The sequence below is a fragment of the Erigeron canadensis genome, chromosome 1, assembly GCF_010389155.1.
Source record: "Erigeron canadensis isolate Cc75 chromosome 1, C_canadensis_v1, whole genome shotgun sequence".
Lineage (NCBI taxonomy): Eukaryota > Viridiplantae > Streptophyta > Magnoliopsida > Asterales > Asteraceae > Erigeron > Erigeron canadensis.
In genome coordinates this window covers 55,301,549-55,327,468 of record NC_057761.1, presented here as the reverse complement: position 1 = coordinate 55,327,468, position 25,920 = coordinate 55,301,549, and the positions used below count along the sequence as shown (strand labels likewise).

At 32.8% G+C, this 25,920-nt stretch overlaps 2 protein-coding genes and 1 pseudogene across 2 annotated transcripts; 1 reads left to right on the top strand and 2 right to left on the bottom strand.

The window, feature by feature from the left end:
• Positions 1-1,069: 1,069 nt before the first annotated feature.
• On the bottom strand, positions 1,070-13,257 carry LOC122595428 (annotated as a pseudogene).
• Positions 13,258-17,742: 4,485 nt separating this feature from the next.
• Positions 17,743-21,881, top strand: LOC122585626 (protein downstream neighbor of Son-like). The gene is made up of 14 exons (XM_043757751.1): positions 17,743-18,001; positions 18,999-19,072; positions 19,160-19,304; positions 19,394-19,473; positions 19,558-19,714; positions 19,794-19,975; positions 20,053-20,216; positions 20,323-20,421; positions 20,534-20,655; positions 20,740-20,841; positions 20,929-21,035; positions 21,125-21,212; positions 21,284-21,468; positions 21,552-21,881. Exons 1-14 carry the CDS (start codon positions 17,861-17,863, stop codon positions 21,766-21,768), a joined length of 1,863 nt encoding a protein of 620 aa, XP_043613686.1. The 5' UTR covers positions 17,743-17,860; the 3' UTR covers positions 21,769-21,881.
• A 1,014-nt stretch (positions 21,882-22,895) lies between these two features.
• LOC122611178 (F-box protein At5g06550) lies at positions 22,896-24,687 on the bottom strand. The gene is made up of 2 exons (XM_043784159.1): positions 23,376-24,687; positions 22,896-23,285 (listed from the first exon to the last, which is right to left on the bottom strand). The coding sequence occupies exons 1-2, from the start codon at positions 24,608-24,610 to the stop codon at positions 23,045-23,047; spliced, it is 1,476 nt and encodes a 491-aa protein (XP_043640094.1). The 5' UTR covers positions 24,611-24,687; the 3' UTR covers positions 22,896-23,044.
• Between the last annotated feature and the right edge of the window lie 1,233 nt (positions 24,688-25,920).

Below are 25,920 nucleotides of genomic sequence, written 5' to 3'. Positions count from 1 at the left end.
TATCTTTTAATTTTTACCCTATCGGCCCAACAACCATAGTTGTCAAATTTGCACCAGGCGAGTCAAAATAGAGCAAATTTGAAACGACATGATTGATTATCTGACTTTGCTCTTGAGTCGATACAAGTCACGTTACTAGTCGGTATGAGTCAACTTCAGAGTCATAATTAAAAATATAAGTTTTTTTTATTATTTTAAAATTTTAAACATAAATTTTTAATTTGTTTATAAATTTTATTTTATTTCAATAATGATCTATTTTTAACTTAATATAAATATATAATATTATATGTGCAATAAATACTTGTGAATTATCATAAAATATATATTATATATTTATATAGCATGTCCAAGAGTTTTAGCTCAATGGTCATCAGGAAGTGGGATAGAGCCTCTGAATGTGCATACATTACGGGTTCGAGTCTTGCATACAGAAGGTTTTTCCCAATTATTTGGGTTTCCCTGAAAGGTATTTGAGGATGATCGCGTGGGCGTGGCTGTCATTGATTGCAAAAGGTGGTGCCGTGAGTGATCTTAATAACATTCCAAAAAAAATATATATTTATATAACATATTGACTCTTACGATTCGAGTCACGAGTAAAAAAAAACAAGTTTTTGAGTTGAGTCAGAAACAACTAATCGACAATTACGCCAACAACCATAAGTCGCACAAATACAAATAATTTTGCTAAACGTAAAATATATCGGTAACATGGTGTAAACATTGATTTTTAAATATAATTTTGCTAAACATAAGATACTTTTAATTGTGATATACAATCTATAAAAAAACATAAAAAGTGGTTTATCCTATAATAATCCAGAGAATTTTAACCAAATATTCCTTTCTTGACAATTAACTCTCCTATACTAAAGATATTGTGCTTATGAGTTATGGACTCAAATAAAAATCTTAGTTTCATTTTCATGTAAACCACACATACTATATATCTGAAAAAGAGCATGACATGTGACCTAGGTTCATACTTTCGAATTATAATATTTTCTCATGATACAATGTTTTTTTAAACAACGTTCAAATCAGATATTACAAAAGTTCACTAAGCTTAAATCGTTTCATCAGAATGTTTGAGCATAAAATTTTTCAATAGATTCAAAACCGAATCCGCGACATCCGAATATGCCACATGAGTAAAGAACATCCCATGCTGTTTGCCTTCGAATTCAACATATTGTACTGTTTTTTTGAGCTCTTCCAACCTTTTTGCATATAATTTAACCCTGTCTTTCATAACCTCATCCCCTCCAACCATTATAAGCATTGGGTCAAGCTGAACTAGCTCAAGATTTGGGCTTTCGGGCCCAAATGGGTTTGCAAATGGATGGTCTAATGTCTTTCCAACTGGCAATGCCATTCTCCAGAACCTGTCATTAAAGTTAATTAATCTTTATTTAAGCATCTCAGATACAATAAATTACTCAAACATGAAATCACTAATTTGAACGAAAAGTATATATATACTGTATATAAAAGATTGATGGATATATTATTTTACCTCCTGATGGTAACAATATGCTTAATTAATTATATATAATACATAGCAGCTGATCACTTTAAAAACTTATTCTTTCGATTATTATAATATTAAAGTCGTCTCAATTTTAAAATAAAATATTAAGTATGGATTCTATATTTAAATTAATTAAGAGAGTTTTCATATTGTGATACAACGTGCAGATTAATGTGATTATATATACATATTGTTGCCGGTAAGTTACTTTAAGAATTAATATGATTCATTCGATTAGATTATCAAGTCATCCTAGCCACATAAATTCTACCTTTTAAAATGGAATTTATCTTCAAGTTTGTTAGTAGAGAAAAAGCATGTGCTCAAAATATATACTGCCATTTATGTTACTAACTATAAAGCAATGAATCTTGACAATTTTACTCCGCATGTTTCACATTGCCACAACAAATGATGAGAAACTTATGAGATTTTAAATTTCACACTTATCCATTTCCGATCCCCCCAATAATTTTCACAAACCTTGCACTATATAAACATATACTCGTACATGTTTATTGTATGTTTTTACACTTCTTTGAAAATACCTTAAGTTTGAAAAAAAAAATGGCTTCAACAAAACAAATCAAATGTCATGTTGATCTTCAACTAACGTATAAGACCTTCAACCAAAAAATAGGATGCTCTCATCATGTCACCATAATCCAAAGTATAGTTTCTTTTACGAAACATTGATGATACATAAATAAAGTGAGTAAGTAAGAAGCAAAAGATCATGGACACCGGAAGAATAAAGATGAAAAGTTATCTTTTTTACTTAAAATGAGTTGTCATAAAAATTTTTAGCGAATACTACAACTGATGTATATATGTAGCCGGTTAAAAGAGTTTACGTGGCTACTTTGTTACCGCAAATCTGTTGGTATCTTTTGTGTGTTTCGTGAAATTATTGAGCTCGTGTGAAATTGTTGGACGATGTTGTATTCTATTTATTAATGTCATCCAAGAGAAAGATCCATCTTCGTGATCGATGGTGATGACTACTTCATTGCAGACGCATTGTTTCTTACGTAGAATCAATGGAATCCATATAAAAATGAATATAATGAAATAAAATACGTTTCATTTCTTTGATTTTCTATCAAACACAAGAATTGATTTTGCTAATGTCTCAGATCAATATCTCTAAGATACCAATCAAAAGAATTTATTCATTTTTCAACCTATGGTCAATTCTATGTTTCATTTTATTGAATTCTTTTCTTCATGAGTTACAAACTCTAATGGAGTATGGTTTTCTAGATGTGGGAAAAGCTTGTATATTAGTTAAACGATTTGGTCTATTTCCTGTTAATTTTCTTTTTGTTGTGAATGATTTAAAAAATTTATTTTGATAATCGTAACCTGGGCAACGCACGGTATTTTTTTCGTATATATTTTCACCGGTGATTTGAGTTTATATATATATATGTCCATTTGATCAATTAAGTATTTAATCATAGCCTTACAAATCACCCATCTAGAATTAATGGTAGGGTAGTTAGTCGGATAATATAAACGTGGATTAAAGCAAGTAACACAATATATACAATAACTAAAGCTCTTATTTTCCAGCCAATTTACTATATATTACTACCTGATATTGGAAGTACATCATCAAGAACACATAGTACATGTTGAGTTGGACAAACTCTATTTCCACGTAAAAGTTGTTAACTTTGTTGTGTTTACATATAGTAGCTAGGTTGAATAAGTCAAGAGTAATGGTCCGGATTTTTAGATTGTTTAGCTTATTTCAAGCATTGTGAAGTAGTGATAGTGTTACACGCTTACTTTCTCTTTGCTATATATATATGAATCTCCATTTCTCCACTTTAGTTTTATGTAATAAGAAAAGCAATCAAGTTTAGCGCCTCTCTATTTGTTTGCCAGGTAATGTGTTTGTTTCGTGTATTTCCGATTCAACAAATATTAATTTTGGAGTCGATTTTCATCTCTCTATATTTGTGACAATAGTTTATTGATCATTTCTTCACTTTAAAAGGATTTGCTTTGGAGATTTTTTTTTTCTTCTCATTATTATGTTCCAAGCTTCAATTTGATCATTTCTTTAGTATTGTACTTTTTTTGCATTATTTTATAGTATGGATGGAACCATTTACCTTAAGTTATCATTTTGGAGATCTTAAGTTATCATATTATATGGTATGAAGTATGCAGTAAAAGGCAATTTATAAAAAGCGTAATAACCGAAATAAACCTAATAAAGACGATTAAACACACCTATTTTAATCTTATTGTAATAACTTAAAAGAAGGCTTTATCGTCTAAAGGCAGGGGTGAGCTTTCTCTTAAGAATTTAATAATTAAGTCAATTTGTTTTTTCTTTTTTGACTTAATAAACAAAAATGACCGCCAATTATTGATCTTTTATTTAATACATGCAGATATTATTCATACATTCAATTCACAACTTAATACAAGTGACTAAAAAAAAGAAACGGGCCTTGTGTTCAATTGAAATGTAAGTTATAAAATACTCTATTAAGTGTAACCCGAGCTACGCACGGGTATTGTTCTAGTTCAAATATGTTTGTGTTGTGTTTTGTTATTTTTTTCTTTATTTTGAGTTTGATAGTCCAACATCACATAATTGAATTTCTTTTATATACAGTAATTGAATTTGTAAGTTTAATCTTAAAAAGGTTAAATCAATTAACACCGTCTCCCACGAGTGTAATTGTTATTCTAATTAATGTTGTTACTTCATCCACCCCAAAGTCCCAAGAGTAGTATTCAAAATAAAATATTAACTAACGCTAGAAACATATATTGCTTGTAGAAAGAAATTAAAGTAGTAAAAAGAAATTAGTTGCATTTATATAGCTTACGTACGTGTCAAGAATGTCAATGTTTAAGACAATTTCTTGCAACCCAGCCGCCTCCGACTTGGTCCTTTCGGTTCCTCCAAAGAACGGCGAAAACATGGCATACCCTCGAGTCCTGATGGGCATCAGCTGGGGCGAGCCAGGTCCGAGCCTCACTGCCAAGTGGTGCGCTATATTTCCACCCGAAGAATCACCAAATATATAAAAATGATCAAAATCAAAAGATGATGAATCAATTACCACATCTATATCATTAGCTAGAGCTTGGAGCCACTTCAAGGCACTAAACGAGTCGTCTATGGCAGCAGGAAGCCTATGTTCTGGTGCAAGCCGATAGTCTGGTGCCACCACAACGGCATTAAGGGATGAAGAGATTTTAAGCCAACAGTTGTGGTACTTGGGACGTTCGATTGTCCAAGCACAAAATCCGCCACCATGAATATAGTATATAACAGGAAGTTTAATATTATTAGTGGCGGATTTGGGTTTGTAGATGCGCAGGTGGAGGTTGTGTTCTTTGTCAAAACAATAGGCTTTCCACACAACAGAACCGTCGTCTTTGACATCGTAAGGCGGCTCAGGGATCTCCATACGACGGGTAGAACCGTCGCTTAAGACCTGAATAAAGCCGCTCAAGTCTTCCACGACGTAAGGAACACTACTAGCCATTTGTGTGGTTATATTCAAAGTACATATATATAATTAGTTAACTAGAAGGATTAAAGGGGGTACGTATTATAACAGAAGTATGAAGTGATATATATATATACATAAGAAACTTTTGAAAAATGTTTCGTCATTGTTACAAACTTTTTATATTCAAAAACTTCACCCACTCCAATAATATTAAACATGGTTAGTGATGCTAATTAATTAATTAATTAACAATGGGCGCTGTATTCGGATTCCGGGCCTCGCAAAGTGTAGATACGTACATTTGTAAATGGAAAATGATTAATCTGCTAAATCAGGTAGCCTAATAATTCTCTTAATCATGAGATGATAACATGTGGAAAAATCAGTGGGCAAGATTAGGAAATAGAATTAGTGGATACCACGTGTCACTTTCTTAATATAATAGGAGGAATCTAGAGGATTATTAGGCTATTTGGTTAGGAGGATTTATCATTTTTCTTTGTAAATGGAATACTTAGAAGACTAATTATGTAATTGGTTGATAATTAGTGTTGCTTTATATACAAGCCAACTTTCTTTTCATTTACAATCAATATTGGATTCAAATAGAAATGCTCACCAAATTCGCTCTCTAATTTCTCTCACATTTATTAATAAGTTTATTGTGATATATATACTTCAATACTCCATATATACTCGTACATCAGAGCCAGTCCATTTTACATTCATTTATTAGTATCATTCCAGTTTCAATCAATCCTCATTTTTCCAGACGAGTCATATACTCACGAAATGTGGCGGTAGACAGTGGGCAAAAATACCAGTAATGTGGCGGTAGACAGTGGGCAAAAATACCAGTTTCAAAAAAACCGATTTGGATAATCTTAAAACCGGAACCGATTGGAACCGGTTTCGGTTCCTCAAGAACCGATAGATAGGAACACGTTCCACTTTTGGATCCAAAAATTGGTTCCTTCCCGGTTCCAAACCGGGAAAAAACGAAAAAAAGGGTCAAACTTTGACCAAGAACCGGTTCCGGTTCTTGAAGAACCGATTCTTTGTCACGTTGACTGGAACCGGTTCTGGTTCCGATCCAATGACCACCTCTATGTGGCGGTGATGATGGTAATGACGCGCGGTGGTGGAGGCGGTGGCGACTGTTGGTGGCGGTGACGGATGGTGGGGATGGCAATGGTGGTGAATGTAAAGTAATTGATGTTAGAAAAAAGTACTGTAATTATTTTAAGGATCGGAGAATTTATGTTGTAAATTATTTCATTAAGGGTATTATATATATATATATTAGGTGGAAATGTTTAAATTAATGAATAAAAAAGAATAATATTTTAAGTAGTTCAATTTGAAATTTTAAAAAGTGGTTGATCTTATATATATATATATATATATATATGTAGTATATGATATTATGATATGATATAGATAATTAGCTATTCTTTTTCACGGTTTTATACCCCTCCAATTCTTGTGGTGAAATTCGTGATTTGCTTTACGAAGTGTGTTTTTATTCTAATCATGTGGGTTTGTGTTATATATTAAGATGAAGTTATCATTAATCACCCACTCCTAAAATATATTGGTTTAAATTGTGAAAGATTAGTTCCAATAGCATGCAGCAATATACAAAATAAAAAATTTGTTTTCTTTATAATTTTAAGGATTAGTTAGTGAAGTTTACTAGTCAACAAGTTTAATTAAGAGATTAATAATCGAAATAATAATTTACGAGGCATGTTGTATTATCATATTATGATTTGACCCAACATGATAACGCATTCGATCTACTTAATGCAAAGCGAAATTTCTGGATCGCTAAAACATATTTAGAAAGAAAAAAAATAATAATTGGATAAGAACCCTTGATTTCATGTACCACTTGGTAACCACTAAACCTCCAGCTAGGCTAGTGTCTAGGTAAATTTCAGTCACTTAATAATCTCCTAATTATTTTAAGTTTGCTTTTGGCAATACTCGAACCTAAGTTCCCCGAAGTGGCGGCTTGGGGTCAGTGGCTATTACCCAATGGTTTCACTAAAACATATTAGATTATTGTATACTAGCTTAGATTAAATTAGAATAAATAACATTTTTCATTTATTGGGAGATATATATCACTTGTTCAACGATTACATTTATTTTTTTTTTATTATTTTTTTAATTCGAGAAATGATACAAATTAAGACAGATCATAAATTAACCTAACTGACCATCTATTCGACTGCTGTCATATAGTTCATGCGATTGTCAAATTAAATTACCATCATTTTTAACGTGCAATTAGTCATTTTGTTATTTTAGAAAGGTTATTTCTTGATTTTTATTTTTAATGAATGAACAAACCTCCTAAACTCAATAACGACTAGAAACATAGAATCATAAAGTCATAAATATTTCACCCCTTTTTAAATAGGCAAATGATAAATCTACAACAACTTTTAGCTTTCCACAACCATGTTTGTTTTATACAGTTATACATTGTGCAATATAATGTGTACAGTTGTTGGTTGTATATATATCGCTACCCTTTTAAATATCGTATCAATTTACGCTAAATCAATACGTCGTAGACACTTTTTATGTAGGGTATTTTTTTTTAAGGAAAATTAATTCATGATGCCTACAACTTGTAAAAAGCCAAATTATTACCTTCTTTAATATAGTAACTTGACGTGAACAGTGAAATACAAGTTCAGAGGCATAATGTACAACCAAAATATCAAATTACCTTCTTTAATATAGTAACTTGATGTGAACAGTGAAATACAAGTTTAGAGGCATAATGCACAACTAAAACATCAAATAAATATATATTTAATAAACAAATGATATAAAAAGATTCTATTTGGATGGATTGGTTTGGGCCCTGGACTTTAAGTCAGGGGTTGTAGGTTTAACGCTTGGTTTTGTTCATTTTTTTTTCACAATTCTAATGGAAAGGTTTTCAACATTTCTTTTTTACTTTTATTTTTTTGTTTCAATATACTTGGTTTAAGGATTGTTTCACATTTTCATGCATGCAGACGTTGACTGCTCCAAATTTCACACTAACAAGTTCTTAACAGTTAATAGTTAGTAGCCTAAAATCAACCTTTTTTAGTTTTTATAATTAGAGAATGTGTTTGGTATATTATCACCATACTCCTAATGTCATTGTGTTCTTCCTATATGCTTAGTATTACGTGAATTTTTTTTTTGGACCTTCGCAATCATTAAGTTATCGACACCTTTAGAAGATAACATAAGGAAAGGAAATGAACTGGGCAGTGTCGTCTTTCACAGATTTTGAATCCCAATATCTTTTAGTGTCGTCTTCCACGGATTTTGGGTCCAGTATTTTTAAAAGATAACATAGTACACCTATTTTAGACATTTCATTGTGATATTATCTAGCTAAAATATGTAACATCGCAATATATATTTTTGGAAACTTCAAAATTTGTAAATCAAATATTGATTCGAGCATATGTTTTATCAAACCCCGGTAGAGAACCTACCAGTAGGGAATTATTGGACATGTCTCGCAGAGTCGCAGACTCGCAGGGGCCATATTGTTTCACATCTTGAACATTATTAGGCCTTTCCTTAAGCCCGGGCCCATTTATTTTCCAGCGTTGATTACACTATTGGGCTGCTTGTACTATCAAAATATTAAACTAGACAGATGTCGGAGAAATCCCAGTCGAAGAAGAAAAAGTCGTTTGTTCGCTCGCGTCACAATCTTTGATCACAATCTTTGATGAGTCTGTCTGGTACGTCTTTATTTCAATCTTCGCTGTAACAAAAAAGGAGTTTTTGCAAGTTGTGCAACTGTACCGGGCCTCAAAATTAAAAATTTAGTAGTCTTCAAAAGTTATTTTGTATGACAATTTATTTTGGGTCTCTTTTTGATAATTTATTATAGACTTTTGAATGGTAAAACTTTCTTCTTCTTTTTTTTTAATATATATTTTAGTGCCTCATTTTAAAACTTTAATTTCTTCATCCTCACATCATATAATTCTTCTCACTTCTGATGATCACTATTTACCATTTATTTTTTATCTTAATAATTTGCTTTCTTGTTTGTATTTATGATAAGAAAATAGACATTTGTTAATGCTTTCACATTTTAAAGCTGGCACGGAAATAACTGGAAAAAAAATACGTGTGTATGAACATTCTAATTTCTACTTACATCCATATATATTTATCTATTTAATTTAATTGAAGTAAAAACTGGCTAGCTTATTACCAGATCGATCTATATATCTAGGAATTGAACCAGGTAAAATTTGTTTTTCTGGTGTTGGACACGGCTAGCTAGTTTTAAAGCGATACATGTCTACCAAGTCAAGCAGACTCAATCAGTACTGACTGACTCTAGCTATATAGCTATATATATGGCGAATTAATCAAATATATAAGAGACTTAATATTGGGTTCGAAATGGTCGTTGTAGGCGCAACTTACTTCAATTATAGTTGACTTGGCATGCAACAACCATAAACATAGTGATAATTATTTTATTTCAATGTACATCATGCATGCCTTAATGTACTAACAAAATCACTTCTAGTTATGATATGCTCAGTGCTGCAAGTGAGCACGATTTTATCATCTTAAATTTTTTGGAAAGGATTCCCTCAATTTTTCCTAAGTTTTCCTAACTTATAACTTGACTAGTCAAGTTGGGAGAACTTGAAATTCTTAATGGTATTTTAATTTAGTTACACACTTACACAGTTACACATACAGTTACACATATGAAACGATGATAGAATACTTGGACGAAATCTATCTAGCTATGATAAAAAAAATTAGTTTGTTATTTTGAATGATTAACATTTATTCAACTGATGTTATGAGATCGATTCTTGTAAAGAAGATTTAGATTATGTTTGGTTCACAAACTCTAATGAAATTATAATTGAATTCCATTTCGTATAATAATATGTTTTAATTGGATGTTAAAAGATAAAATAATATCATTCCAATGGAATGTGAACATTTCTTTTAGGGATAAGTATCCTATAATGTAACAAACTTTAGACGAGTATTCTACGGTGTGAAATAACTAAAGTTGTGTTCATTCTATGCAATAAGCTTTGAATTATGTTTGTTGTATGTATCCAGGTGTATCTGACCAATCAAAAACTAACAAGTGACAACTTTATATGGTTGTCACGTAGATCTGGATATACACAATAGACAAAATTTAAAGATTATTACATACAATGAACACAACTTTACTTATTTCACACTATAGACATTCGTTCAAAGTTTGTTACATTCGAATATACTAATCCTTTTCTTTTGATGATGTATATTTCATTCCTCGAGGTGCGTTTAGTTCACAAATTTTTGATAGAATTTGATGGAATTGAAATTGAATTTCGTTTCTTAATGTATTTAATTGGTTAAATATGAAGGATTCACACACGTCCTTATTAACTTGAAAATAAGTAACATAAATAGTATGTCTGGCATAATAGATTCATATAACTAACATATGTGTATAATAGATTCGTGTAACTAATTATTAAACTTTTATACGTTAAATAAAGCTTATATAAACTTTCACACCTACAAAACTACTAAACATTGTCTGGTTTCACTTCTTTCCTAAGAGGCTCAAGCCTTCATCAATAAATTTGGATTTTATCATACATTATTCTAGTTAGTACTTTTAGAAAAGCAAAATTTAAATGGGAAAAAAAAATATAACAGAGTTTAATTTGTTGTAGTTAAGGTTGGTAATTGATTACCTTATTTGTTTTGTACCATATGTGTAACATAAAGTCTAAACATAAACAAGTAAACAACTACGTAGTTTGAAAACTACAAGTTTGAGCTGCAATTAAAAGCTCTACTATGCCAAACATATATACAGTGTGTGACATGGATCGATATTTTAGAACTATTTTTTTTAAGATATGTTAATTCTAAAGTTATCGATATTTTGTTATCAAAGAAGGAAAATTTATTTAGAACTAATTGCATTTTTGGTCCTTGTGTTATCATACTTTTTGCACGTTTGGTCCAAGCTTTTCATTTGTTGCATTTTTGGTGCCAAAAGTGTGCATTTTTCGCAAGAATAGTGCAACTTAACGATTCCGTCTACTATCAACCGTTAAGTGGGTTATGTGCACCTCATGCGAGGAGCAAAATCGCCTATTTACATAAAGGAAGACCATTCTTGCAATTTTCATATAGAGTTGGGAGGTTGTGGCCGGGGATGATGGTAAGATGGTTCAAATCCAGCCAAATCTAGATCGAATGGGTATATCTGGTTCAGTTTTGTATTTGTTTGTAATTTTTATGTATATGGTTTTGGATTTGACCGAAATTTAGATATACATATTTGGGTTTATGTGTTTAAATTTATATGGTTTTATAGTTCTTTGATTCTCGATTATGGATTTTTTTTGAAGCAGATGAATAAAAGATGAGAAAAAAGTAAGTAAGTAACTGCTCAGTGCCGCCTTCCGCGGGTTTTGAGCCCCAATACCTCGACGGTGTATGGGGGAGGTTAAGATGTAAGCAGACCTTACCTCTACCTAAGTAGAGAGACTGCTTCCAGTTTCTACCTAAATGGTAGAAAAGGCCCTCCAACCTTTGCATGGGATGAGGATCGAACCCATGACCTCAATCTCCAGAGGCAATGGTGTTTACCACTGATCCAACCATGTTGCTTGAGAAAGAAGATGAATAAGAGGGGAAGAAAGAGGGAGAGAGAGAGTCTCATCAAATAGATAAAAATTGGCACAAACCATAGGGACGAAACTTGTCATTAACTCTATATGAAAATTGCTAGAATGGTCCTTCTTTATGTAATAGGCGATTTTGCTCCTCACATGAGGTGCATATGACCTACTTAACGGTTGATAGATGACGGAATCGTAAAATTGCACTATTATTGCGAAAAATGCACATTTTTGGCACCAAATATGCAACAAATAAAAAGTTTGGACCAAACGTGCGAAAAGTGTGATAATACACGGACCAAAAATGCAATTAGTTCAATTATTTACTACAAGTTTGACTTTGTTGATTAAGTCCCATCCATATGGGTGAACTAACAAAGTAACTCGGTCGTCATATTATCATGAAAAAAAAATACAGGGTATATGGTTTTAAAAAAAAAGGGAAATAAAGACTTGTTCAAAGCTGACCAGCAGCATGTTAAAATTTTATCTATTACTCTCATTACTCCTATAACTATCATCTATCATACATATATATAAATATGCTTTACCACTCACTAGATTATAAAAAATAAAAAGATCGATCCAAGGAAAATCGAAGATGAACACCAATTCCAACGGCATGATGGCTGCCACGCAAATGCAAGGTTTACATGGTCCAAAACCCGCACCTTTGATAACAAAGGCGGCCAACTACAAGAAAAATAGTAATGGATTGATCCAGAAGCATGGTAGTAATAAACCACCGGTGATAGTTTATCTGGAGTCACCAAAGGTGGTTCATGTGCCCCCTCACGAGTTCATGTCCACGGTTCAACAACTTACTGGAAAACCAACGTCATCATCTTCACATCATCAAAATTAATATTGTTGATCATCTTAATCTTAATTTTATATATATACGGTGTAGATTCATATAGCTAGACATATGTTTATATATATTATCGAGCTTCATATTTGTTAATAGCCAGCTAGTCGTGAATTGAATGTGCGTGTCATCTTAATTTCTGGAGTCATCAAGTGGTTTGAAGACTCCTCATTAATTGACATGAAACATATATATATTATTGTATGATTTATTTTTATGAATCTAGATTTTTTTTATTAAAAAAAGTTTATTTAGGCATCCCAATAATTCATTATCCGTGGTTTTTATTACTCAATTTGTTTGTACAAATACGTCAGTTTGATTGGATTTTTGGCTCTTCAAAAACTTCGATCCCTTAACTTGTTAATCAAACAGCATTTAGCTACCACAGATAATGCAAAGTTAAAATAGTTATTTATATATATGACGCAACCGATAGAGCAAATTAGAAAACAAAATCGATCGTTATCAAAAGTAACCCATAATGACATGATTTCAGCGGAAAATAAATATGCATATATAGCTTTATTCTTGAAATAAGTCATAATCATAGTTAACTTGTGAATTCTACTTTGATTACGTACAGCTTAATTAATTGAAAATGAGATAATGATCATATACAGAGGTCCATCGTATTTCCCAAATGGTTAAGTCCAACTTAATTATCATTCTAATTTAATAATTATATATTGAAGTGAATATTATTGAAAGTTATTGAGATATACGTACGTATACGGTATACCCTTGATCAAGTAAATGAAATGAAGTTTCAAATAAAAATTACCTTTGTAATTTTAAAAATTAGAGAATTATGAGTAAATATTTATCTATCTCTATCGCATTCGCTACTACATTATAAAGCATTTGTTCCTGTCAATTTTTTTTCACTTTCAACCACTCATTTTCATCTCTCAACTCAAATCTCAACCACTAATTTGTTTTTCTCTCCTCCATAAATTAATTTATTCCTCTAATTCATTCAAAACTTTTTATACTGTACATCGATAAATTATATCCTTTATTAAAAGAAACCTATGTGAACAGTAAAGTACAAGCTTCAAAGCATGGTGTATAAAATCTAAAATCTAAATAGACACTACTACAAAACAGGATTTTTTACACGGTTAAAAACTGGATTTTTACACGGTTTTGCTTCCATGTAACAATGTTGTGTAACTGATTCTAACCCCTTTATACACAGTTTTTAAACCGTGTAAAAAGCCTACATTTTTACACGGTTTGTATAGCCTTGTATGTTGTATCTTTTTCTGACATGGTTTTTAAGTCACCGTGTATGATATCTGCATTACTACCAGCTGTTTCTTTTTGTTGTTTTTTTTTTATACATTCCTGGACATGTTCATTAGACATATATACACTATATCAATAGCTGCTCTTACAACTTATAACAAAACATCTCAAACACAAATATTCGTTTAGTTATTCATTTAAACATCATACATCAAAAGCAACAATCTCATAATACATCACAAATTGCCCCATGAGTTTACCAAAACATCAAGGTAAAACATTTAGGAAAATATCAAAGATAAGCAAAACATTACCATTTGCAGAGCCCAAATCTAACCTAGCTAATATTTAAAGCTTACATAGACATAACCTAGCTAAGATCTAAAGCTTACAAAGACATTTTGTCTTAAAGAAGCTTATACTAAGCCGTTTAACAATTGATACAGTAATCTTGTCCAATATATATTAGTTAAAACAAATAATAAAACGAAGATGTAGTTAGATGAGTTGGTTTGGAGCTCTAAGAGTTTTGATACAAGGATCAAACCATGGTAAATCCAACATTTTTATTTTTTTTACTATCATAATTTTTTTTTAAAAATCATTAAGTTTTATACTTAATAGAATTGATACAAGTTATGTAGTTTCGTTTTTTTTTTTATATTTTTGTTTATTCATAAAATTTGTTGCATTTTTTTTATTTTATATGTTGCTATTTTTTGTTTTTTTCCAAATTGTAATTTCTTATTTGTAAAATAAATTTTGTAACTTTTTGTATTAAATTGTAGCATTTTTTTCCTTCATATTTTATACTTCATAGAAATAGAAATCACATATGCTTTTTATTTTTCTTTTTATCTTTTTACATTTCTATAACATGTTACTCTTTACACCTTTTTCTAAAAGTTTTAATTTTTTTCTTGAATTTTTTCTCGAGTTGGGTTTTCTGGATTTTGTTTTATAACATTTATCTATTACGAAACTTTTAAGAAAACACGAATATAATGTTGAGGTTGTGGTATTTACTCTAAAAACAAAGACGAATATTCGTGACAAGGTGTGAGTTGAATCACTTACAATCTTTAAAAACTTTTTGTTATAATTTTTGTAAAATTTTGTTTTACATATATCTTATCTGGTTTTCTATTAACTTTTTTTGTTAACCCCATTTTGCTTTTTTCTCTTTTTCCATTATTATTCTTGGTCTTTTTTTTTTTACAATTTATATCTTTTTTGTTTTCTTCCATGACAAACGGGTATTTAATTAAGAAGTTGTTGATTTAATAAAGAGTAAATTACACTTTTTGTCCCTAAAGTTGACACGTTTTTCACTTTTGATCCCTAAACTTTAAAAATTACAAATTTGACCCTAAAGTTGGCTAATTTTTTCAATAATCGTCCTTTGGCCTTACGACGTTAAAAAATAGTCGTTAACGTACGCACGTGCTAGACACGTGAGGGCAATAATGTCATTTCACCTTACACCGAGGGACGAAAAGTGAAAAAATAGTTACTTGAGGGACGAAAAGTGAAAAAATAGCTACTTGAGTGACGAAAAATGAAAATCATACAAATAAACTTATTATTCCATTCTTTCTTTTTCGATCATCTTCTCCGATCATTTTTACCGATGGAATTTTCCGACTTTGAATCCAAATCTATACCACAAACAAAATCATTTACTCAAATTCATGACATTTAAAACACAACCAATCAAACAAATTATAGTTTAAACATGTCAGTCATCTTTTTTTTTTCTTTTCTAAATTTTGATTTTAATTGAAAGGAAGACGGTGGATGGTGGTGATTCTAGGTGGCGGTGGTTGGTTGGTGGTGAATGTAGATGGCGGTGGTTGGAGGTGACTGTAGATGGCGGTGTTTGGGGGGAATTGTAAGCGGTGGTGGCTGGTGGTGATTGTAGGCGGTGGTGGCTGGTGTTGATTGTAGTGGCGATGGCTGGTGGTAATTATAGGCGGCAGTGACTGTGGGTGGCAGTTGCTCGTGGTGGTTATAGACGGCGGTGGCTGGTAGCGAGGCTGTTGTTGGTGGTTATTAGGTGGTGGTCATTACAGAGGCTTGGGGGTAAAGAGAAAATAAATGTCTAGTCAGAAAATTTCATCGGAAAAGAAAGAATGGAAGAATAAATTTATTTGTATGATTTTCATTTTTCGTCCCTCAAGTAGCTATTTTTTCAATTTTCGTCCTTCAAGTAGCTATTTTTTCACTTTTTGTCTCTCGGTGTAAGGTGAAATGACATTAGTGCCCTCACGTGTCTAGCACGTGCGTACGTTAACAGCCATTTTTTAACGTAGTAAGGCCAAAGGACGATTATTGAAAAAATTGGCCAACTTTAGGGTTAAAATTGTAATTTTTAAAGTTTAGGGATCAAAAGTGAAAAACGTGCCAACTTCAGGGACGAAACGTGTAATTTACTCTAATGCAAATATAAAACATAATGAAACATATCAATACGATAATTAAGGCCCCGTAAAGCAGGGCTAGAACCGACTATTATCATTAGTAGAAACCAATTTCATATTATATTAAAAGGACACCTTCAATATTATACACAATTAACGAGACTTTATTTATTTATTTATTTTTATTTTTGGAACGAAAAATGTTTGATGTTAATGATTCGAACCCGAACAATAACATTCAAAGTGGGTAGTATGCTGGAAGTTGGAACATGCACACTTCTGTAGAACATAAGTGATAACACGTATGCCCACACGCTCAAGAGATAAATGCCCGAAACCATGAGGAAACTAAGTTCGGTCTTAGGTTTCCAAACCAACATCCCCGCCGCTAGGTCTCTTAAAGAAGGTTACAACTTGTTATAAAAATTATATGAGTGTTCTTAAAATTCCATGCTTTTTCATTAGAGAGGTCATTCGATATAATTTCGATGAATTTTTAAATTTGAGGGCGGAGCCCGTACGGATAAGGCATTTGGCTATCACACTCTATGACCTATCAGCTCCTATGACTTATCACACTCTATGACCTATCACCCCCACCATGTCACAACCGCAACGCACAAGTACTTTCTCTTGTATATAAAACTACAAATCCACAGAAATTAACTCATAATGTTACTTACTTCATGTTGAAGTTTATGCCAATATGGGTTTCAAGTTGCAGCAAGCCAAAAATTTCTTTAAACAGTTCCTTCAAATTTATTTGTCAGTAAAATATTCTATATATAATATTAAATGATCAGAATATGGTTATTCTATGTTGAATAAATATTATTTGGGTCAGAAATTCTCTTAACACATTGCACTTTAACCAAAATATTGAAACAACTCATATTAGGTTTTGATAATTAATTGATTCACGAGTAGATATATTTAACATTTTAACTTTAACATTAATACTAATACTAATATTATATACATGTCATGAACTCTCCTTCAATCTTTGTGTTTTATGTAAAGCCACGATAAAGAAATACTAGACGCCTACTTGTTGGGCATTTGACACCAACCCATACGACCATACATATATAAGTGTTTATGTGAAGTTGGGAAAGTAACAAATATGCCCTAATTTGAAATACTCTTGAGCAGACCTAACAACAAATTGCTAATGCCGTTGGGACCAAAAATGGAAATCGCAAAAAATGTCAAGTTGGAGGTTAATTTTGTAATTCTTTTCAGTTCCGTGATGAAAAGCGATAGTCGTGTCTACTTTAGGGATTAAAAGTGTATTTTTACCAAAAACAAAAAGCAACTAACGGAAATGATTAACGACGTTAGTAAGTAGCAGTCCGAGGGAGGGAAATCAAAATTTATTCAAAAAACCCCCAAAACGCTAAAAAATCCCGCTTTTCTATTTAAAATATTATTTATCATTATTCTATCATTATTATCACACTCCATTTATGTTTTTAACTTCTCCATTTATCTCAAGAATAAAATTAATTATCTGAGAAAACCTTATTTTCAGAGCACAATCGATCGGACACACAGTCAACAACCCTAAAAGTTGACTTTGGCTGTGATATCAATCGGTAATAATGGCTAAGGTTGCATCACGTGGACCGGTTTTACCGGTGTCAAAAGTTCCTTTGTTTTCCGGTGGCAACGACGGTGGATCCACCGCTGGTTATTCAAAAACCGGCAACGGAATCAAACGAAAGACGCCTTCTGAGTTGAGAGTGAGTATTATCAGTTATATATATACCTATATCTATTTATTTTGTGTATTTATAGATTTATGGAAACGTTAAACATAGGGATTTCATATATCGAAGTGATCTGATTAATTGTTTTTAGTTAATTAAAGTTAGGTATTTTTTTAGAGAAATGAGAAAATGTGGTTACTTTTAAGATAATTCATATAAGTAGCATGGTTTGGATAACTGGTAAACACCCTGACCTTTGTAAACAGCCTCCTGGGGCTCAAAACCCGCGTAAGGCGGCACTGAACAAGTTTTTTTTTTTTTTAAAGATAATTTATATCTGAAATATTAAATTCAATAACTTAGAACTTGATATCTTCCACCGAGGTTACTCCAGTGCTGATCAAATACAAGTTTACTTTAACGCCAGAAGGCAAATTTATGTTTAAAACAATAAATCTTTTGATGTGTTTGATTATCATTGACCTCTTTGCACAAAGTTTGTAATCATTTTGGTAACACGTGATGCAAAAAGCACAGTTTTTCTTATGCAAAACCAACTTTTATGATGGACAAGCTGGATTTGATTTGTTTTGAGGGCTTTTTCACAAGTTTTGATCCTTTTTACAATTATTCGCCCCTATGTTTATGTCTATGTGTATGTGTGGTCATTGTTTGCATCTCTCACTATTTGTGTGTGTGTAGTCCTTTAAATGATGCTGTGACTGCTGTTTTTTTTTGTTAAGTGTAGTTCATATGACTTTATGGGAGAAGGGAATTTCTGATTTGAGTCAGTGAGGCACAGTTCTAAGGCATTGAAATACTGCTTTATGTAAACCTTTATAATGATACTTGAATCACATCGATCAATAAACCATTAACAAAATTGAAACTTTATTTTCATGGAGGTCGGTATAATTTGTGACAATTTTTTGTGAAACTTGAATTATTATCATATTAATTATGCTTTTCTTCTTAAAGAAATTGTCGATGAAATGAGAAGCTGATATAAAGACTTTTGTTTGAATGACAGGGTGAGCAGTTGAAGCGCAAGAATGTTATTGAGATAATGGATGAATCTCCAGCGCTGGAGTTTAGTTCCACGCGGTATCAATCTGACTACCTAAAACCCTAGATGTATTATTTCTAATTGTATGAGTTTGTACAGCTAACTATCAAGTTTTTCGATGGCAGAAATATTCATGGAGTAACAACTGAGCCTACAAAACCTATTGTGTCAAAGAATCCAAGATACATCGACACACGTGTGGATGAACTTTTTCCTAGCAGGAAAAACAATCTGAGGCAAAAGATACTGCCCGGGAAGGAAAATGTTAAGGTCTGCATAATAGAGTAATGATTGTTATCATATGGTTAAATGAAATGAACTTCAAATTTATGTTTTCCTTAATTAATGACGCATATCAGGAAAACATTATTGTTGATGCCTTAAAGAATTCTTCTTTTTCTCTAAAGCTCCCTGCAGAAAGGCAGCCGCAGAGTTCAGGGTATACTTAATTACCTCATCATGCTATTCTCTATATCTTTAATAATCTGCTTGTTACATTCCATTTTATATCTATGTTCTGCAGTCCAAAAGATACACATGTTTCGGCTGAAACTACTAGTACGAAAGACAGACTTGCACAATCTCACATCACATCCCAAAAATGCAGCACCAGCACATTTCGGAATGTAGTGGAGTTGTCATCCATGGGTGAAAAGTCATCTGGTTTTTTGCTTGATATGGTATTTCTTTTTATCTATCTTGATATTGCCCTACATTATGAATAACATATGTATATGTAAAAGTTCATAATGTCTATAGGATGAAGGCTTCAGAGGGCTTGCAAGTCGCCCACCTCCTACTACCTCAATTTCACCAACAGAACCTTCTGAAGGAAATACAACGAAATTTTGCGCAGAGTTTCAGTTGCCTGGTCACATGACTCCACTGGATTTCACATTGAAAACCAGCATGCGTGTGATTGCTTCATCATCCGTCACTTGGTAATGTTACTTGAAAGTTTTCTCAGTTTGTGTCCTTGATGTTATGCAACTGACTGTAGATTTTGTGTGATCATCAGGTTTCATCGGTTGATGAGCTGTGGCATGTTTAACGATCTTGAGGAATCCAATTGCTCAGCTGCTCAAGCATCCAATACAAAATCTTTGTATTCCTGGGTGTACCCACAGAGTTCTCTACCTCCTCCAGTCATAGCGGCATTGACTCTGTCTACAAATGGACAAGGTATTTATCAAAAATACTGGATCTGGTTTTAAGTTATATACGTTGTTGTGTTATTTTTTACCAATTTGGTTTGAATTTGTGACCTACGCTGTTAATAAACTTTTAGGGCAAATGGATTTCTTGAGCAAACGCCAATTGGCATGGGAGGCCTCATTTAGTAGTCTTTATGCCATGTTGCGGAAAAACATTTGTAACTTATTTTATGGTAGTGTCTCTTTCTTTCTTGGATATTTTTGGTTATGATAATCTACTTATGTTATTTATAAGTTTATTTTTCTTACATTTTTTCTGAAGTGCATTTCCTTGCAAGTTTACAGTTTGCACTGGACAGTTTGTGGCAATGTTCACTAGCAGCAATGGTTCGATGGGAAGTAAAAGCGTGTGCAATGCTTATGTATCCCAATCTACAAGAAGCTTAAGGTCGCTGTTAAAAGAACAAGTATGTCTCATCTTTCCTTCAAGGGTTTATCAGTTCTCATTTTGCTGTGTTCGGTTTGTGCTAAATAGTTTTTATGTATCTAAGGACATCTCTTTTACTATGCCTCTCTGCCATTCTAAAGTGGAGCAAGTAACTAAAGAAGACCTTTTTGAGCTATCGGAGCTTGAAAAGTACAACCTTGGACAGGTAATGTGATAGTAAGCTTATGCTTTTGAGTATGATTTACCTCCTTATTATAAAAAGTTAGAAACTCAAATAATTATATTTATGCAGACTAGGCGCACTGTTTCTTTATCTGATGTGGATAATAGCCCAGAATCCTTCCTGGTGTTCAGTGACATTAATGTAAATGGGTTATATGATTTTCTACTTAACTATAGGTGAGCATATATTCTTTATTATAGAAAAATAAAACCTAGTGAATTTCTGACATTTCTCACCTCTTCTCATACTTGTTTATTGTTTTCAGGTTTCTTTTACCATCTCTGAATAGTTATGATGTTCCTTTACTTTATTCACCAGTACCATTTAAAAATGCTGCTCTTTCTGCACCTGAGGTTTGTTCACTAATCTGTTCTATTTTGTGTTGTGAAACAAGTTTTTAACATTTCAAGCTCATGGGTTACAGGTGAAATGCAGGGAAGTGAGGAAAATCGATCATATGTCTGTTCCAATTACAAATGAACCTAACCAGGGTCCAGCTTCCGCTTCTCATTACACTGTTGAAATCAAGGATGCTTATCTTCCTCCATGGATAACCAGCAGAGTGTGTGATGCAATGATGTCAAATGGTGATATTAGCTTTGAAGCCAGGTAGGCAGATTTTCTTGTTTCTGCTTTGTGTTTTATTCTCTAAATGACAGGTATATCCTTTCTAAAAGTATAGTTATTTGCAGTTTTGTTGTAGAACCGATGTCAATTGGCTTGAATGTTGGCCTTGACATCATTAGTCAAAAGTCCGAAGCAAAAGATAAAGCAGTTGATGGGTTGCATGAAAAGAGTTGTCCGTTTGGTATCAAGAACACTGTTGTTTCTCATCACCTGACTAGTGGTTTTCTAAAAGGCTTGAAATATTCAGATGATTCTTACACTGTTTCCCTTTCACCGGTTTGAAGTTATTTAATGGCGAAAAACTTGTGTTTATGTTTTCTCCCTTTATTTTAAACCTAAACCTTTGACCAGTCTTGCAGTTGAATCAAACCTTGTTGCTTAAAAGTTTGCTTATTCTGTCCTTATTATTGGATTCTATATCTAATTTCTTAATGGGAACCGATCTGTACACCACTAATTTTTGGCGATACACCACTAACTGTGCTTTACAGTGTTATACTCTACAACACAATAATGCATATTTGGTGGTGTATCGCCAAAAACTGGTGGTGTACAGATCACCTCCCTTTGTTAATAGGTGGTTCCTTTTATATTGTTCTTTGGGTGTTTAGAATTGTGCTTTGAATGTGATAATCTTCTCACCCTGTTTGGAAATCAAAGATAGTCATTTATAGTGAATTGGTCTGTCCGCTAGCAGCCTACAGGTAGGACATGTGGATAAAAATCGAGCTCAAGGGTTAAAATTCTATTTCATTGTCTGTTCAAGTATAGTGTTTCCTGATTTATCTTCTTTCATGTTGGCCATATGACTGGTTGGTGGTAGAGTGATGTTGGGTTTTTAAGCGATTTGCCTTTCATGTCGGTTAGGAGCGAAAAACAGAAACTAAGAATCTATAGGGACTCTTTTGAGCTGAAATTTCAAGCCCATGCACTAATCCAGCTTGCTCCACAGATTCGCTGAAAGAGCCAGTCATCATCTTTCTCCTACAGTAGGATCGTGAATACCTAGCTAGCAATTATGTGCCTATCTGCGTCACACTTTGATGTCTGGCTGGTGGTTTATCCAGGTTTAGTAACTCCATTCTGAAATTTTGTATAGTACTGGTCGACGGTAGACCAATAATTGGTTGGATTTGATAAGTATATCGTGAACTGATTTGTAAATGGTTAATTTAGGATTACTGTTAATATAATAATTAAAACCATCTGATTATAAACAAGATAAATCATTATAAATTAGATTCTAAAAGCTTAGTGACTTATTTGATTATTACAACTTCAAACTACAAAAGTATATCAATTCTCAATATGCTCTGTCATAAAATTAGTTTTGTTGCCACTTGCCATTAATCTTGTTCTTAACACTATAAACGCCTTTGAAATCAAACAAAATGCAGCAAGCTATGATATATCATTCAAGCAATGAAATGTTGTATTAAAATTTTAAAAAGATTACAAAGTTAAGAATGTATCCATATTTGCCTTCTTGGCAAGGTTCTTTAACTCATAATTTAAAAGAAACATATAAGAGACAATGTGATAGCTCAACAACATATCTCTAAAAAGAAAACTTGAAACCACCCGAACTGGAGTCCTTGACTGAATCCCAAAAAGACGGTTTCTCTTGCTCAGCTTTTTTCTTCTCGGCTTTCTGCACCAAGTCATCAATGGTTCCAGGGAAAGCAGCTTCAATGGCTTTCTTGAACTTGTCATGTAGATTCACCCGATCTCTAGTTCCAGAAACAAGTGTGCTGGCATTAGGTCGTTTTAAAAAATCAAGCACGTTTAACAAATTCCTCCTGGAAATCATATAAATATGTATATATCTATTAAGAATTTCTCCAGCATATCTAGATAATAATCATCAATTAAAAAGATAATAACAGAACCTGCTAACAAAATTCTGTGTAATGGCAATGGAATCTTCAAGGTTTATAACCAAATGCCACCAACCGTTTGGGACAAAGATAACTTCACCAGCTTTGCATACACATTCCACGGGTTTCTTTTTCCATGTTTTAGTCGACTCATAGAAGTTCATGAACCACTCAGTTATTGACACTGGACACGCAACCTCAGCACCATCGGAGCTCGGGTGCACCCCTGGTGGAACAACATCAGGGGGGAACAAAACCCATTTCTTTGAACCTTTCACCACTGCATTCCAGGCTGAAGTCGAATTAGGATCAATATGGAACGAAGAACCTGACCCTGCTGGTCCAATGATAATCCATCTATAATCGGGTCTCGCATTACCCAAAACACCAAACAAGTCCTCATTAAAATAAATTGGAACATCATAATCTTGATCCAATTTCGGAACTTTATCTGCAAATATTGGGTCAAAAAGATACAACGGTCTCTCTTCTCGTGCTTGATCAGAATACAGAAAGTAATCATCCAATTTCATTTGCACCGGCCCAACTGCAAACCGAGCATCTCCACAAACCTCAACTAAATAATCCCTATCCCATTTCTCCAATGCAGGCCAATTATCCAAACACCCTTCTAACAAAACCGGCTTATTCGGTTCCTCAAACTTCGACACAAACTCCTCAACCGAAATCCCTTTTCTCCTAACAATATTATCTTTTGCCAACCATTCATCTTTCATTTCAAGATTAGCACAAAGCCAACTTTGAAACATATAATCAGAGTAAAAATCTTTCACCTTAAACCCTAAAGTTCCAATCTTTTCGACATCAAAACACGGCTTAAACCCCGAAACAAAAGTCGACTTCCAAGACCCTCTAAACAGAAACCCATCATCATTATTCTCCAAAACAAGATTCCTCCAAAGGGGTTCATGATTACAAAACACATAAAAAGATTTGCTAACAGTTGACAAAATGCCCAAATGGGTCCCATCTAAAAGGCTTAAAATATCAAGAACAAGTTCATCGGTAAGTTTTTGGATATTACCTAAGCCTGTGTTTCTTGAATTGCGTGGAGACGAGGATAAATAAAAGTTACCCAATGGTTGAACTCCATAGTTTTGGCCCTTTAAGCTAAATCTGTCTAAATCTTGAGGTTTTTGTTTGGAGTTTTTGGATAAAGATTTGCGGGGGAGTTTTCTTCTTTTTCTCTTTTTAATCTGCTTTAATAAGGTTCTGCAGCCAAACATTGTAATTCCTGAAGATTAGGGTTTGCTGGAGGATAGTTGTGATTAGGGTTTATAAGGAAAAGGAGCCCTATATTTCATTTGACAACACCCAAAATAAAGAGTTTAAGGATGTTTAGTTGTTTACTCGTTTCTATTTACAGTTTTACTGCAGACAGTTAATTTTTTACTTTTTTTTTTTTTTTTCGAACAGTAATTTTTTAACTCAATCTTCTGACTTCTGAGTTGTGGCTTTTAGGTTGCTTTGTTTTTCTTACTTCCAAATAATCTGATATTACTATATGCTAGGTGAAGAGAATAAACCAAAAATCAATACCTAATAATATATAGTTTTTTTCGAGTCTTCTAAAAATAATTGGGTAATCGATTATTATTGTTCTATCCTTGATCGACCCAATAGCTAGCACAGGAAAATTATATCACGTAATATTATGATTAAAAAGAGATGTAGTTATTTTAGCGAATAACAACATGAAATACGTGAATTCAAATCATGATGTTTGACTTGCGATTTGGGTCAAAATAACAGGGTGTTTTTGGCTAAAATGTATTATCAAGTTGGGGTAAGGTGTTTTTCTCTTGAATTTTCTGTTTTATCTATACCCCTTGTAAAACAAATTAGCTTTAAGTCATTAAGAACTTGATAAGTCAAACATGCCCCTTACCTTAATGCATCTTTCTATACCCACTTCTACAGTTGGACTAAACTATCTATACTCCCTTATAAAGCAAATTAGCTTTAAGTCATTATGAACATGATAAGTCTAAAATGCCCCTTACTTTAATACATCTTTCTATACCCATCTCTACAGTTAGACTAAACTACCCCCGAATCTATCTCATTCTTAAAACAAAATTTCGCCGCAATGCGCGGGTATTATTTTTGTTTGAATAAATTCTGTAAGCGCATTATGACGATCGAAAATGGAATAACATTGCACGATCATAACCCAAAGTCACGACTTTCGCAGTCATCCCAAACGCTCACCTCTTTCTCACTCTTGACTTTATATTTCTGTCCATTCTTCACTAGGGACCAAGTTCTACATGATTGTGACGTTGAAGTCCCGTCGTGTAAGTATGGTTCAAGTTACAATAAGGGAATGGTTACCTGAAAGAGTTGTCAAATCTTAGAATTTGGTGAGAGTTGAAGTAAAGGAGTTATCAATTTATCATGTTCGTTGGCAGGGGTCCTCTTCTAACCAAGTGTTTATGCCTAGACCCGGGAATGACACATACATCATTCAGGCAGACTTTATTCTTCAACATTACCTGTTTTTATAATTAAGATCCACACAATTTTCACTCCTATC

What these genes read in the sequence shown, in the direction of transcription:
- LOC122585626 (XM_043757751.1), top strand. Translation starts at nt 17,861, where the DNA reads ATGGCTAAGGTTGCATCACGTGGACCGGTTTTACCGGTGTCAAAAGTT. An exon ending in AGACGCCTTCTGAGTTGAGA is followed by an intron (nt 18,002 to 18,998) that starts GTGAGTATTATC and finishes TTTGAATGACAG; the next exon opens with GGTGAGCAGTTGAAGCGCAA. An exon ending in GGTCGCTGTTAAAAGAACAA is followed by an intron (nt 20,656 to 20,739) that starts GTATGTCTCATC and finishes TATGTATCTAAG; the next exon opens with GACATCTCTTTTACTATGCC.
- LOC122611178 (XM_043784159.1), bottom strand. Translation starts at nt 24,610, where the DNA reads ATGTTTGGCTGCAGAACCTTATTAAAGCAGATTAAAAAGAGAAAAAGA. An exon ending in ACACAGAATTTTGTTAGCAG is followed by an intron (nt 23,286 to 23,375) that starts GTTCTGTTATTA and finishes TATGATTTCCAG; the next exon opens with GAGGAATTTGTTAAACGTGC.